The sequence below is a fragment of the Lonchura striata genome, unplaced genomic scaffold, assembly GCF_046129695.1.
Source record: "Lonchura striata isolate bLonStr1 unplaced genomic scaffold, bLonStr1.mat Scaffold_147, whole genome shotgun sequence".
NCBI lineage: Eukaryota > Metazoa > Chordata > Aves > Passeriformes > Estrildidae > Lonchura > Lonchura striata.
Genome location: NW_027461097.1, coordinates 901 through 13,287, shown reverse-complemented (window position 1 = coordinate 13,287; position 12,387 = coordinate 901). Strand labels below are relative to the sequence as shown.

At 51.5% G+C, this 12,387-nt stretch overlaps 1 protein-coding gene and 2 long non-coding RNA genes across 6 annotated transcripts; all 3 read left to right on the top strand.

The window, feature by feature from the left end:
• Positions 1–1,352: 1,352 nt before the first annotated feature.
• Positions 1,353–3,806, top strand: LOC144248477 (uncharacterized). 2 transcript variants are annotated; one of them, XR_013341762.1, is made up of 6 exons: positions 1,353–1,407; positions 1,510–1,553; positions 1,635–1,675; positions 1,757–1,894; positions 3,152–3,252; positions 3,402–3,806. It is a non-coding gene; the product is annotated as an uncharacterized LOC144248477 (long non-coding RNA). The 2 variants fall into 2 exon arrangements; XR_013341761.1 differs by having other exon boundaries at positions 3,152–3,806.
• A 4,128-nt stretch (positions 3,807–7,934) lies between these two features.
• On the top strand, positions 7,935–9,721 carry LOC144248476 (UBX domain-containing protein 1-like). Of its 2 annotated transcripts, XM_077790626.1 has the most exons (4): positions 7,941–8,016; positions 8,261–8,314; positions 8,806–8,925; positions 9,647–9,721. In XM_077790626.1, the coding sequence occupies exons 1-4, from the start codon at positions 7,964–7,966 to the stop codon at positions 9,654–9,656; spliced, it is 237 nt and encodes a 78-aa protein (XP_077646752.1). In that variant the 5' UTR covers positions 7,941–7,963; the 3' UTR covers positions 9,657–9,721. The 2 variants fall into 2 exon arrangements, 1 of the variants encoding a protein (XP_077646752.1); XR_013341760.1 differs by lacking the exon at positions 8,806–8,925 and having other exon boundaries at positions 7,935–8,016.
• A 25-nt stretch (positions 9,722–9,746) lies between these two features.
• On the top strand, positions 9,747–11,339 carry LOC144248475 (uncharacterized). Of its 2 annotated transcripts, XR_013341759.1 has the most exons (4): positions 9,747–9,779; positions 10,021–10,167; positions 10,764–10,815; positions 11,073–11,339. It is a non-coding gene; the product is annotated as an uncharacterized LOC144248475 (long non-coding RNA). The 2 variants fall into 2 exon arrangements; XR_013341758.1 differs by lacking the exon at positions 9,747–9,779 and having other exon boundaries at positions 9,797–10,167.
• The last annotated feature ends 1,048 nt before the right edge of the window (positions 11,340–12,387 follow it).

Here is a 12,387-nt window from a genome sequence, read left to right as displayed (position 1 = left end):
CCTGTGGGCAGCTCTTCCCGAGAGCAGGAGAGGGGACTGCATTGTTAAGTAGGAAGTGGATGCGTTTCCCAAAGAAAACTTCAGAAATTAAGCTCCAGGGGCAAATACTGTGAGGTTCTACCACCTCCTTGAGGACAGCGTTAAAACCACAGAGGCATCAGCAGAGCTTGGAGCAGGACTGGCCAACCCCAGAGCGCCTCACGAAGCCCTCTGTGTGTCTGTGGCAGTCGAGTAGCACCTGGGGGGTGCTGAAAGTCCCAGTTCTGAGAGAAAATTCTGTTTAACTCGTACACGTTGGCTGGGTGTGTCCCCTCAGTACAGCTCGGTTCTTCTCTGAGGCGGTGCCTGACAGGGTCTCTCCCTGTTAAGGGCCGGGCGTGTTTTTGGCACAACACAGCAAGGTGGATTATTTGCCCGGCGTTCTCAGGAGAATAATGGTGAGCAGCAGAATTGCTGGGTTGTGGCTGCTGTGCAGCTAAGATCATGCAGTGATGTTTGGTGTTCTCGATTGTAGCTGAGCACGGACCACAGCCCAGTGACCATAGGACATTCCCCGCAGTCGAGGCAGCCTCCATTGCCACGCGACGTGGATTCTCATCCCCAGATGCCAGAGAGATAAGTGGAGGGCTAAGGCCCGCAGAGGGGGTGAAAGCGGGGTTCTGGGAGGGCATTTTGAATGAGCTTTGGGGGCAGGGATGTGCAAGAAGTGTCTCCTTAGGCCAGCTAAAGGGAAAGTGTCTGTTTTGATCACAGTGCTGAGGTGCTCAGGGCAGAGCAGTTCTGGTGTGTGTCCTGTCACTTGTCTCTGGTGCACTCTGTGTTCTTTGGGTCTCTCGGTCCTTTCTTCTCCTCAAAAGCTCTCTCTCCCTGTCCTGTGTCACGGGTGTCTGCACGTATTTGTCCCACAACTGCTCTGCCCTGCTGCATAGCCTGTAATAGCACAAGTCCTGGGGACTTGAAATTTGTAATTTGCAGGGTGTAGTTGGGCTCTAGATTGTATCAGGAGATTGACATAACATGTTTGGTGCTGTTAAGTTGTCCTGCAGCCATTTGACACTAGTCCTAACTTCCTTTCAGATGCAGACAGTTCAGATCAGTGGCAGAGAGCCCCAGTCCTGGGTGAGGGTTTTCCCATGATCGGGTCAGTCATTGTTTGCATTTTCAGGGGAAGCCTAAATAGTGACCATGTTACAGCAGTGTTCTTTGCCTTTATTTTTAGGAGGTCCAGGCAGATAGCAGCAGTCAAGGCCCTGTGTGCCAGCTGAGCAGTGGACAGAAGGAGTTGTTCTTGCTCAGGTTTCAGGTTTTGGTGCAATTCTAAGCATCCACTCTTGGTTACTTTGTTTTATTTTAGGCAGTCATCTTGCAAGATGTCCCTGGTCCGGATGTCTGGATGTCCAAGGCCAGGTGGGTGCAAGCGTAAGGTCTGGGTGGGTGTGCTTTTCAGGTCAGGGGGATGTTGTTTTCACAGTATCTCAGTGTGGGTTGTTTTGCTTTGTTTTTTTGCAGGTGCTGTCGCTGCCCTAGCTGTGTGAAGGAACAGAGGCGAGCGGGTGAGTTGGCATTTTGGCACAGTGACTCACAGGTGACCCTTATGCAGCAGCATGCTAAGTGTGTACCCTTTTGTTTTTCAGGTATCCTCCAGGCAGCTTGTGGAGTCAAATTGAGACTTCAGGTGAGCCGGGGCAGCGGTGTGTCAGAGTTTCGGGGATTCCTCTTTTCGTGGGCACTAGTTGCATTTTCTGTTTTGTCTTAGGTACCCTGAGGAGGAGCGTAGCTGAAGTTTGGAAACGGCAGCACCGAAGCTGATGCAGAGAACGTCTCGCCGTCCACATCCAACTGACATTGGATTCCATCCGGTTGTCTTGCAAAAGCCAAGTGCTGGGGCCAGTAGGTGGGAGATGGGGGGAAAACCTTTACTATCACAGGAGGCTATTTGATGTTAGCTTGGAGAATAGGCCCATAGTGGGACGGGCCCCTCGGGAGCAAAGGGAGAGGGTTTCTCCTCAGCCCCCCCAGAGTCTTCGCTGGGCAGGGCAGTTCCGATCCCTCTCTGGTTCTCGTGACGTTCGCATCGGCGGCCTTCTTTGACTCTTGACGTTGTCGTGGATCTCTTCACCATAGGAGCCCGCCTTCATGTCTGGAGCTATAGCTACAGTCACCCTGTAGTCATTTCTTCCTTCTCTAGGCCTACTGAGCTTCTTAGGCTTCCTCTTAAGTGCTTTGGCACTAACATCTTGAAAGGAGTTGCATGTCATCATCAAGTGCTACTGCCCTAGGGCTTTCTTTTCTTTGGCATCATCAGCCCATGGCTCATCTTGGGCTAGGAATCTTGGGTCCATAAGGTGAAATTGCCAGGCAGTTTCCACTTGTGTCCGTGTCACGTTGTCTGTGTCCGTGTCACGTTGTCTGTGTCATAGGCCTTTGTTACATCTCCATGCTTTAGCAACATCATTTTGTGCCGTATTGGCCATATTTTGCTCACGTACCTTCCCGGATATCAATTATTCTGGCATTTTTACATATTTACTTTTTGGGTCCGGACGATGTACACGAGATGTTCTCATCCGTCTTCATTCTCAGTTTTGGTAGCCCTTCTCATGGATTTCCGTACGGAGCTTATTAGCCCCTCATCACCTGACCACAGTAGTTCTGTAGCATCTGCCTTCTCAAAGGATATAGGGCTCAAAAATTAGTCTTCTGGATAATTATATCAAGTCCTCACTTATCTTGTATCTCTGTCAGCTTACGTTGTATGCACTTATGATGCACCTACCTGTGTCTGCTTCTATTGTATGTGCGTATGTTGCGCCTACCTATGTTAGCTTATATTGTTTGTGCTTACACTGTATGTACCTACATTGGCTTATGTTGTTTGCGCTTATACTGTATGTACCTACGTTGGCTTATGTTGTTTGTGCTTATACTGTACGTACCTACATTGGCTTATGTTGTATGCACCTCTGTTGTGGCAATTATGATCGGAGCTGCCTTGCCCGGGCAAGTAGTCACGCTCAGGTAGAGCAGTTATAAAGCTTTGCCGTTCATCTGTTCTCTACGGGGTTTGGGGTACAACACTGATGGGCCCAGAGTTGGTATAGCTCCTAGCTCTCAGATAGTCAGTCACTGACCGCCTCCCCTTGTCTCGTAGGTCCCCGGGTCCCTACAGAATTTCCTGGAATCTACCATTTGACATGGAGGTCCTGCGGTCAGAAGAAGCGTTTAAGCATATTCTTCAGTGCAGCGTTTCACGTAAGGGTGGCAGCCAGCGTGTCAGCAGAAGAATGTGTGAGAGTGTGACTGTCTGTGTCTGTCTGTGAGAGTTTGTGTGTGCTTGTGTCTGCAGCTGTGTGTGTGTGTGGAGCAGATACAACCTTGTGTGTATGGCCTTTGCCTTTCAGGGGGGGTTTTCATCAGGCAGGAGGATTTTTTGGGAGTCTCCGGAGCGAGTTGCCGTGAATGTGAGTTTGTGCGTAACGCGAAGGGGGCGTGCACGTCGGCGGAGCGTTTTGCGCCGTTTTTGTTCCGGGTGCGTCATAACAATAAAAGCGTTGTGGACTTTTCTGAAATGGAGACACCGTTATATTGTGTCGATATGTATTTGGCTTGTAGTACATTATATTGTTCTGTCTTTGCAGTTGTTCCTGTCTTTTGATGTATTTTGCTGCATGTAAATTGGACTTGTACTTTTGTGCCTAGGTATGATGTATTCTTTGTTGTATTTGTCTCTGTACTTGCATTTGTATGCATTGTTTCCCTGTGTATTGCTGAAGTTTAAGGGAATAAAGATTAATCAGCCCTAATAATGATGCCTCTTACCCTCTGCCCTGCCCACCATTCATCTCCTGTCTTTCTTTGGTGTGGTTGAGTCCTATCATTTTCACCCTTTTTCTCCCTTTGCCTCTTACTTTCCTCTTTAGTCTATTCCTCACTTTATCCTTCCATGTGTAACTCTTTGTCTCTGGCTGTGTTTTCCTTTGTTTCCATTTCTAACACATCTCTATGTTTCTCTAACCCTATTTCCTTCTCACCCTATTTTCTTCCATTCCTCTACATGTATTTCCCCATGTCTCTTTGTCTGTCTCTTTCAATCTAGGTTTCACTATGTTTTCTTCTTTTTTTTTTCTTTGTCAGCCTTTGTCTTTCTAACACTTGCTATCATTGTCTTTGTCTCTGACCCTTTTTCCTTTTCTGTCCAACTTTAACTTTTTTGTCTAACTCTCTATTTCTTTCTCTCTTGAACCCTACCTTGTGTTCAGTCTCTCCATTTGTTTTCCTGTAGGTTTTCAGCTCTATTTCTTCTTTTTCTTGTCTCTCTATTTGCTTTTCTCTTTCATTTCAAGTGCTTCCTTTTCTGTTTGTCTTTCACTCTTTTTCTCCTTACCCCTCCTTTCTTTTGCCTTTCTCTTTCCAATCTGACTTTTTTAGTTTTTCTTTTTATCTCTCTTTTATTTTTCTTGCTCTGTTTTCTTCTTACTCTCTTCCTTTTCTTCTTCTCACTCTTTCTTCTTGCTCTCTTCTTCTCTCTTCTTCTTCCTCTCACTATCCTCGTCTTCTCCTCGCTCTCTCCTCTTCTTCTCACTCCTCTTCCTCCTCTCTCCTCACTCCTCTTCCTCCTCTCTCCTCACTCCTCTTCCTCCTCTCTCCTCACTCCTCTTCCTCCTCTCTCCTCTTCTTCTCACTCTCTCTCCTCTTCTTCTCGCTCTCTCCTTTTCTTCTCACTCCTCTTCCTCCTCTCCTCTTCTCACTTTCTCCTCTTCCTCCTCTTTCTTCTTCCTCTGACACTCTCCTCTTCTTCTTACTCTCTCCTTTCACTCTCCTCTTCTTCTCACACTCTCCTTTTCTTCATCTCACTCTCTCCTTCTCACTCGCTCCTCTTCCTCCTCTCTCCTCACTTTCTCCTCTTCCTCCTCTCCTCTTCTTCCTCTCTCCTCTTCTAGTTCTCTCTTCTTCTCACTCTGTCCTCTTCTCACACTCTCTCCTCACACTCTCTCCTCTTCTCACACTCTCTTCATCTCTCTCTCCTTTTCTCCTCACTCTGTCCTCTTCCTCCTCTCTCCTCTTCTTCCTCTCACTCTCTCCTCTTATTCTTCTCACCCTCTCCTCTTCTTCATCTCACTCTCTCCTTTTCTTCTCACTCTGTCCTCTTCCTCCTTTCTCCTCACTTTCTCCTCTTCTTCCTCTCTCTTCTTCTTCCTCACTCTCTCCACTTCTCACCTCTCCTTTTCTTCTCTCTCTCCTTTTCCTCCTCTCTCTCTCCTTTTCCTCTCCTCTTCTTCTCACTTTCTCTTCTTCCTCCTCTTTCTTCTTCATCTCACTCTCTCTTCTTCTCACACTCTCCTTTTCATCTCACTCTCTCCTTCTCACTTGCTCCTCTTCCTCCTCTCTCCTTTTCTCACTTTCTCCTCTTCCTCTCCTCTTCTTGTTCTCACTCTCTTTTCTTCTTCTCACGCTCTCCTCTTCTTCTCACTCTCTTCTTCATCTTTCTCCTTTTCTTCTCAGTCTCTTCCTCCTCTCCTCACTTTCTCCTCTTCCTCCTCTCACTTCTTCCTCCTCTCTCTTCTCACTCTCTCCTCTTCTTCTCACTCTCTCCTCTTCTCACACTCTCTTCTTCATCTCTCTCCTTTTCTCCTCCTCTCTCCTCTTCCTCCTCTCTCCTCTCTCCTCTTCCTCCTCTCTCCTCTTCCTCCTCTCTCCTCTTCCTTCTCTCTCCTCTTCCTCCTCTCTCCTCTTCTTCTCACTCTCCTTCTCTCTCTTATCTTCCTCCTCTCTCTCTCCTTTTCTTCCTCTCACTCCTCTTCCTCCTCTCTTCCTCTTGTCACTCTCTCCTCTCTTCTTCTTCTCACACTCTCTTCATCTCTCCTTTTCTTCTCACTCTCTCCTCTTTCTCCTCTCTCCTCTTCTTCTCACTCTCTCTTCTCACTCTGTCCTCTTCTTCTCACACTCTCTTCATCTCACTCTCTCCTTTCCTTCTCTCTCTTTCCTCTTCCTCTTCTCTCCTCCTTCGCACTCGCTGCTCTTCCTCCTCTCTCCTATTCTTCTTCTCTCTCCTCTTCCTCCTCTCCGTCTCCTCTTCTTCCTCTCACTTTCTCCTCTTCCTCCTCTCTCTTCTTCCTCCTTTCTTCTTCTTCTCACTTCTTCCTCCCACTCTCTCCACTTCTCACTCTCTCCTCTTCATCTCACTCTCTCCTTCTCACTCTCTCCTCTCTCTCATCTTCCTCCTCTCTCCTCTTCTTCCTCTCACTTACTCCTCTTCCTCCTCTCTCTTCCTCTTGTCACTCTCTCCTTTCCTTCTCACACTCTCTTCTTCCTCTCACGCTTTCCTCTTCTTCTTGCTCTCTCCTGTCCTTCTCACACTCTTCTTCATCTCTCTCCCTTTCTTCTCACTCCTCTTCCTCTTCTCTCCTCTTTTTCTTCTCACTCTCTTGTCTTCCTCATCTCTCTTTTTCCTTACTCTCTCCTCTTCCTGCTCTCTCCTTTTCTTCTTCTCCCTCTCTCTCTCCTTATCACTCTCTCCTCTTCTTCTCACTGTCTCCTTCTCTTTCTCTCTTTTTTTTCCTTTCTGTACTTAGAATAAAAAAGCAGGAGTAGAAAATACTGTGCTCCGAGGAAGTAAAAAAAGAAAACAACTTTAAAAATAAAAATTTCTACTCCCTGGGAGCATCAAAGTAAAAATAAAAATTTTTACTCCCTGGTAGCATCAAATTTTCTACTGCTGCGCCTGACAATCTTTTTGGGTAGGGGAGGGGTCTGTCTGGTAGCCACACCCCCACCCTGAATCCTCCCTCTACCCTAACCCCTTCCCTGACCCACCCTCCACCCCCTCCCCCACACCCTGACCCCGCCCCTAACCACGCCCCCAATGCTGACCCCCTCCCCCTAACCCCCACCCCGTCCTTACCCCCTCCCCTGGCCCCGCCCCCAGCCACACACCCTCCCCTGACTTCTACTGATACCTATTAAGATACGTATAAAAATCTGAAATAAAATATAATAGGAATAAATGTAAGAAATTATGAAAATATAATTTTCCATCAATATCCATTACAAATCCGAATGTGAATATAAATATGAAAAATAGAAAAATAAAGCATATTGAAATGCAGCTTAAGAGGAAAGCTTTTTTCTTTCGGTTCCTGTCGGGTCGCAGGCAGGCTTTTTGTTCCGTTCTTTCCCGCGCGGACGCTTTGGGGCGTTCGCTGCCGAGGCCGTGCCGGCGGGGACGGCGCGGTGCTGCCGCCGTGTGGGCAGAGAGCGGTACTGCAGCCCCCCAGCCAGTGCCCGGCAAAACCACCGAGTGGCTTGGCGCGGACTCGCTTGAAAAGTGCTGCCGCCTTGTGGGCACAGGGCGGTACTGCAGCCCGGCTGCCTTCTTGGGAGCGGCTAGGCACGGACTCGCTTGAAAAGTGCTGCCGCTTTGTGGGCACAGGGCGGTACTGCAGCCCCGCCACCCACGGCCGCCCTCTTGCGAGTGGCTTGGCGCAGACTCGCTTGAAAAGTGCTGCCGCCTTGTGAACACAGGGCGGTACTGTGGCCCCACCACCCACGGCCGCCCTCTTGGGAGTGGCTTGGCGCGGACTCGCTTGAAAAGTGCTGCCGCCTTGTGGACAAAGGGCGGTACTGCAGCCCGGCCGCCCGCGGCCTCCCTCTTGCGAGTGGCTTGGCGCGGACTCGCTTGAAAAGTGCTGCCGCCTTGTGGGCACAGGGCGGTACTGCAGCCCCCCAGCCAGCGCCCGGCAAAACCGGCGGGAGGGGCGAGGGGCGGGAGCGAGCGGCGAGCGGGGCGGTGTCTGTGAGTGAGGGGAGGGCTGGAGGCGGCTCCGCGGCGGCGCCGGATTAGGATGGCAGCGGCGAGGGAGGCTTTCTGTCCCGTTCCGGCCGCCGTCCGTACCGGAACGCTTTGTGCCTTTCTGTCCCTCGCCGGCCGCCGTCCCCCACGTGTCGCGAGCCCGGCGCCGCCGTGATGGCGGCGGGCGGTGGGACCGGGCTCGGGCGGCTCTGGAGGCGCTGCTGGAGGTGGGATTCGGGGCCCGGCGCGCTGAGGGCGGCGGCACCGGGGGGACAGCGGGGGAGGGCGGGCGGGAGCAGCCGGAGGGGACCCGGCACCGGGAATGGGATTGGGGGGGGCGGGACACACGGACAGGCCCCGGAGCCCTCGGGACCCCCAAAACTCCACCGGGACCCCCAAAAAACCCCCCGGGAACCCCTCAGAACCCTCTGGGACCCCCCAAAAATAACCGGGAGCCCCCCGGTCCCGCAGGGCGAAGGCGCTGGCGCTGACCGGGAACCGGGGAGTGGAGCCGGCCATGGACTGGTGAGGGGGGACCCCAAGAACACTCCCGGGACCCCCAAAAATACCCGGCGGGATCCCCCCAAAACAGCCCCGGGACCGCCAAAAACAGCCTCGGGAACCCAAAAATTCCCTTCAGAAGCCCCAAAAATCCCCCTGGGACCCTCAAAAACCCCCTGAGACCCCCAAAATTCCCTTCAGGACCCCAACCCCCCCCCCCCCCCCAGGACCCCCAAAATTCCTCCCAAAAACCCCCTGAAACCTCCAAAATTCTCCCCAGGACTCCAAAGCCCTCCCTGGGACGCCCAAAATTCTCTTTGGGACCCCAAAACTCCCCCTGTGACCTCCAAATTTCCCTTTAGGACCCCTGAAATTCCTCCTGGGACCCCCAAAACCCCCTGAGACCCCAAAAGTCCTCCTGGGATGCCCCAAAAACCTTCCAGAACCCCCCAGGACCCCCTCCAATTTTGGGTCCCCCCCCGATTCGGGGTTCCCCCCGGTTTTTGGGTCCCCAGGCTGGTGGCTCATGAGGACGACCCCGACTCGGACCCCGAACTCCCCCCGGGTTTGGGGGCGCCGCCCGCGGGCCTGGGGGGGCCCCGGCAGCCGCCGGCCCCCGAGGACGAGACCCAGAAGTGAATTTTGGGGGTCGGGGGGGAATTTGGGGTTTGGGAAGGAAATTTTGGGGTATGGGGAGCTCAGGGATATTTTGGGGTTCAGAGTGGTTAATTTGGGGTTTCAGGGTGTTTATGGGCAGGGTTTTCGGGTATTCTCGGGAGGGCTTTGGGGTATTCTTTGGTGGGTTTTAGGGTATTTTTGGGTGGATTTTTTGGGATATTTTTGGGACGGTTTTGGGTTGGTTTTGAGGCATTTTATGGTGAGTTTTTTGGATATTTTTAGGAGGGTTTGGGTAGTTTTGGGTGGGTTTTTTGGGGGCATTTAGGACGATTTTGGGGTATTTTTGGGTGGGTTTTGGGCTGAAGGCGGCTCAGCGGCGGCGCTGGAGAAGGATGGCAGCGGCGAGGGGGGCCCGGCGGGGCCCTGCCTTTGCCAGCCCCTCCTGCCGCCCTCCTTGGAATGGTTTGGGGCAGTATGGGGTTATTGAGGTAGGAGTAATTATTTTGTTGTTGTTGATTTAATGTGGTGTTTTTTTGTTTGTTTGTTGTTGTCGTTTGATGTATTTGGTTTGTAGAGCAGGAACTGTAGACAGAATCCTGCAGAAGTAATATGGAATTTGTCCTCCCAAAACCCACCCGGCTTCCAACCACTTTCAGCACGTGGTCTTCCTTAGCAGCACATGGTACCCCACACTTGGGAGCCGGTGCACTCTACTTTTCTCTCCTCCTTTGCTGACAGATCCTGCTGAGGCTGAGGACAAAGCCCTACCCCTACACGGACAAGGCAGCAGACCTGGTTCGGGACGCCAGCGTGCTCCAGGTTGCTCCAGGACTCGGATCAAACATCAGCATCCCCGTCTCTCACATTGATGGTACGTGGTAACCCCTTAAGAACAGAATTCCACCTTTTCTAACCCTAAGCAGCAAACTGGGGATGGGTAACTCTAGAAATCTAGAAATCCTGTCATGTAAGGACCTCCAGGTTTCAGCCCTCCGTGTGTCCTTGGTATCAGAAGCTGGAATTGCAGAGTTGCCACTTTACCTCCAAACGTAATTTTTGATGTGGTTGTGCCACTTTAACAGTATATGAAATCTCTCTTCGTGTTCTTGCAGCAGCATTTTCGAACCACAATGGAAATCTAGTCCTTCTGCCCGGAGCTGTTCACAGAATTGTGGAATTCCAGATGGGTTTGGATGGGAAGGCACCTTTTTTTTTGCAGCATTAGATTTTTGCAGCATTGCAGCTTTTCAAGCTTCTAAGTAAGTTACTTCATTCAGATTTAAACTCTCTTGAAGCATGCTTGATATGGTTTGTTTTTTTCATTGTTATGTTAGTTTTTGTTTTGGTTTTAATTTGGCTTTCTTTTTTGCCTGGCGTAGGAAAATTTTACAGCTCTCACTTTTTTCTTCTCCAGTTGAGTATTACCAGTGTTACCTTCTTAATTCAAAAACCATTTGCTGTATGGAAAAAGCACCTTGCCTTTGTGAAGGGCCAGGTGGGAACTGTTTTAATGGCCAGTGGCACAGCCCCGTAGCACACAATTCCCAGGAAGTGGGGAGCCCTCTGCCAGGCAGAGCCACCTGGCCAGGTTCCTGCGGGTGCTGCTGCTGTACCCGGCTGATGAGGTGAGAAGCAGCTTGGCTTTACTGCCAAAATAAAACTCACCCGTTTTCCTATGAATCCCAGCAAAGTGGTCCCAAAGGCTCTGTCACTCAGTCTCTGCTTCCATTGGTGTGGAGAGGCTGGATCCCAGTTATCACCCCAGCAGTGCCCCTGCCTCCCTTTTCCCCACTTTTCTGTTCCAGTCGTGCGAAACATTCAGGCTTTGTTTTCTTCCCCCTGCGGTTCACTGCAGATCCCAGAAAACCCACAGGAGGGAAGATCATTCCTTGTGCTTCCACCTCCAGGTGAGAGAGGAGATGGTCACATCCTAGGAGCCTGATTTTGGAATGTTTTATGGAATTGGCCCAGTGGCTTTTACTTCTGGGGTTCCTGGAGTCTGTCCCTGGCAGGTCCAGCCTGTGCTTCAACTGAGAGCCCTCAGTCCGCAGGGAAGTGAACCTTTGGGGAAGTTCTTACAGCTCTGCTTAGTGCTTTATGAATGGTGATGATTTTCTGGAAGTAGGCTGTCCATTCTGACCCTTTTTCTTCCCTCTCCCTGCAGACTGTACCTGCTGAGAGGCTGAGGTGAGACCAGGATCTGTAAAATCCCTGACTCTCCGTGTTTTCCTGAGGCTGAAGCCGTGTTTGCTGTCAGTGACGACAGGGTGGGAGATGCTAAACACTGAAAACTTTGGGGTTTTTCCCCTGAACTCCCCAAGACTCTCTGCAGCTGTGCCCTGTCTCTCTCTTGAAAGAGTTTCTGGATTTACAAAGGTTTTTACATTCTGCAATATTTATCTATAACTCGATTAAAAAGAATCATACTGTATCAATGTGGTGTTAATTACTTTGTTTGAGTCGGTTAATTAAAGCAAATTGTTGGTAAGGGGTTTGAACATCCCTTAGTTGGAGCTGGCAGCTCTTATTTAATTTCTCTTCATTCCTTTAATTTCTTTCAATTATTTCTTGAGCCATTACTGCAATTAGGATGTACAGTAAGGACAAGAGCATTTCTGCCCTGCTGGATTGGGAAATCCGAGCCCAATTCCTTGGAGAGATTGAGGGGATGGGGATCTGTGCCTCAAGCTGGGTTTTGACAGTGGGAATTTGGTGAGGAAGGAAGAGGAGAGATCCCACGGAAAGTGGCTGAGGCCAGTTCCGCTGGCTTTGGGTGCTCCTACCCCCGAGAAAATCATCCTGGCTGAAGGGAGCTGGAAGAAGCCAGGGGGCTGCGCCGGGGGCTGTGCAGGGACCCCAAACCCTGGTCAGGGGCGCTGGGCAGTGCCAGCTGCAGAGGAACGCTGCAGAGGGGCTGCGCTGGAGCCCCTCAGCTTCCATGCAGAGATGCTGGCACTGCGGGGCTTTCGGGACACTGCCGAGAGGCTCCGCTGCCAGAGCCGGGGAGTTCTCCCGTTCTTTTCTGTCGTGCTGGGCACTTGGCAAGTCCTTCGAGCCCCGCAGGCTGCCAGTGCCAGCGGAGCAGCTGGAATCACAGACGGTCACACAGAAATCGGGCTGGGAGAGCAAATGAGTCGTTCCATGTTGTTTTTCACAACGCGTTTTGGATTTATACCAGAATCTCTTCTCTCCCCTCAGACCCCGTACCCCTGACTTTTGAGTTTTCTCACAGAAATGTCTCGGCCTGCACCGGGAAAAAGAAAATTCCCTGGCACGGCGGGGAGCGGCGGGGTTTGGGGGTGCTGGGGCGGCACGGGGGTCCCCGCGCCCCGGCCGGTCTCGGTCAGCCCCGGGAAATCGCCGCCGCCGCCGGCTCGGCCCCGGCGCCGCCCCGGTGCTCCGGCCCGAGAGAGACCCCGACCCGCCCGCCGGGGCAGAGGCGGCACCGCCGGGAGCCGAAGCGGCAGCCCCGGGCCCAT

What these genes read in the sequence shown, in the direction of transcription:
- LOC144248476 (XM_077790626.1), top strand. Translation starts at nt 7,964, where the DNA reads ATGGCGGCGGGCGGTGGGACCGGGCTCGGGCGGCTCTGGAGGCGCTGC. An exon ending in CTCTGGAGGCGCTGCTGGAG is followed by an intron (nt 8,017 to 8,260) that starts GTGGGATTCGGG and finishes CCGGTCCCGCAG; the next exon opens with GGCGAAGGCGCTGGCGCTGA. An exon ending in GTGGAGCCGGCCATGGACTG is followed by an intron (nt 8,315 to 8,805) that starts GTGAGGGGGGAC and finishes TTGGGTCCCCAG; the next exon opens with GCTGGTGGCTCATGAGGACG.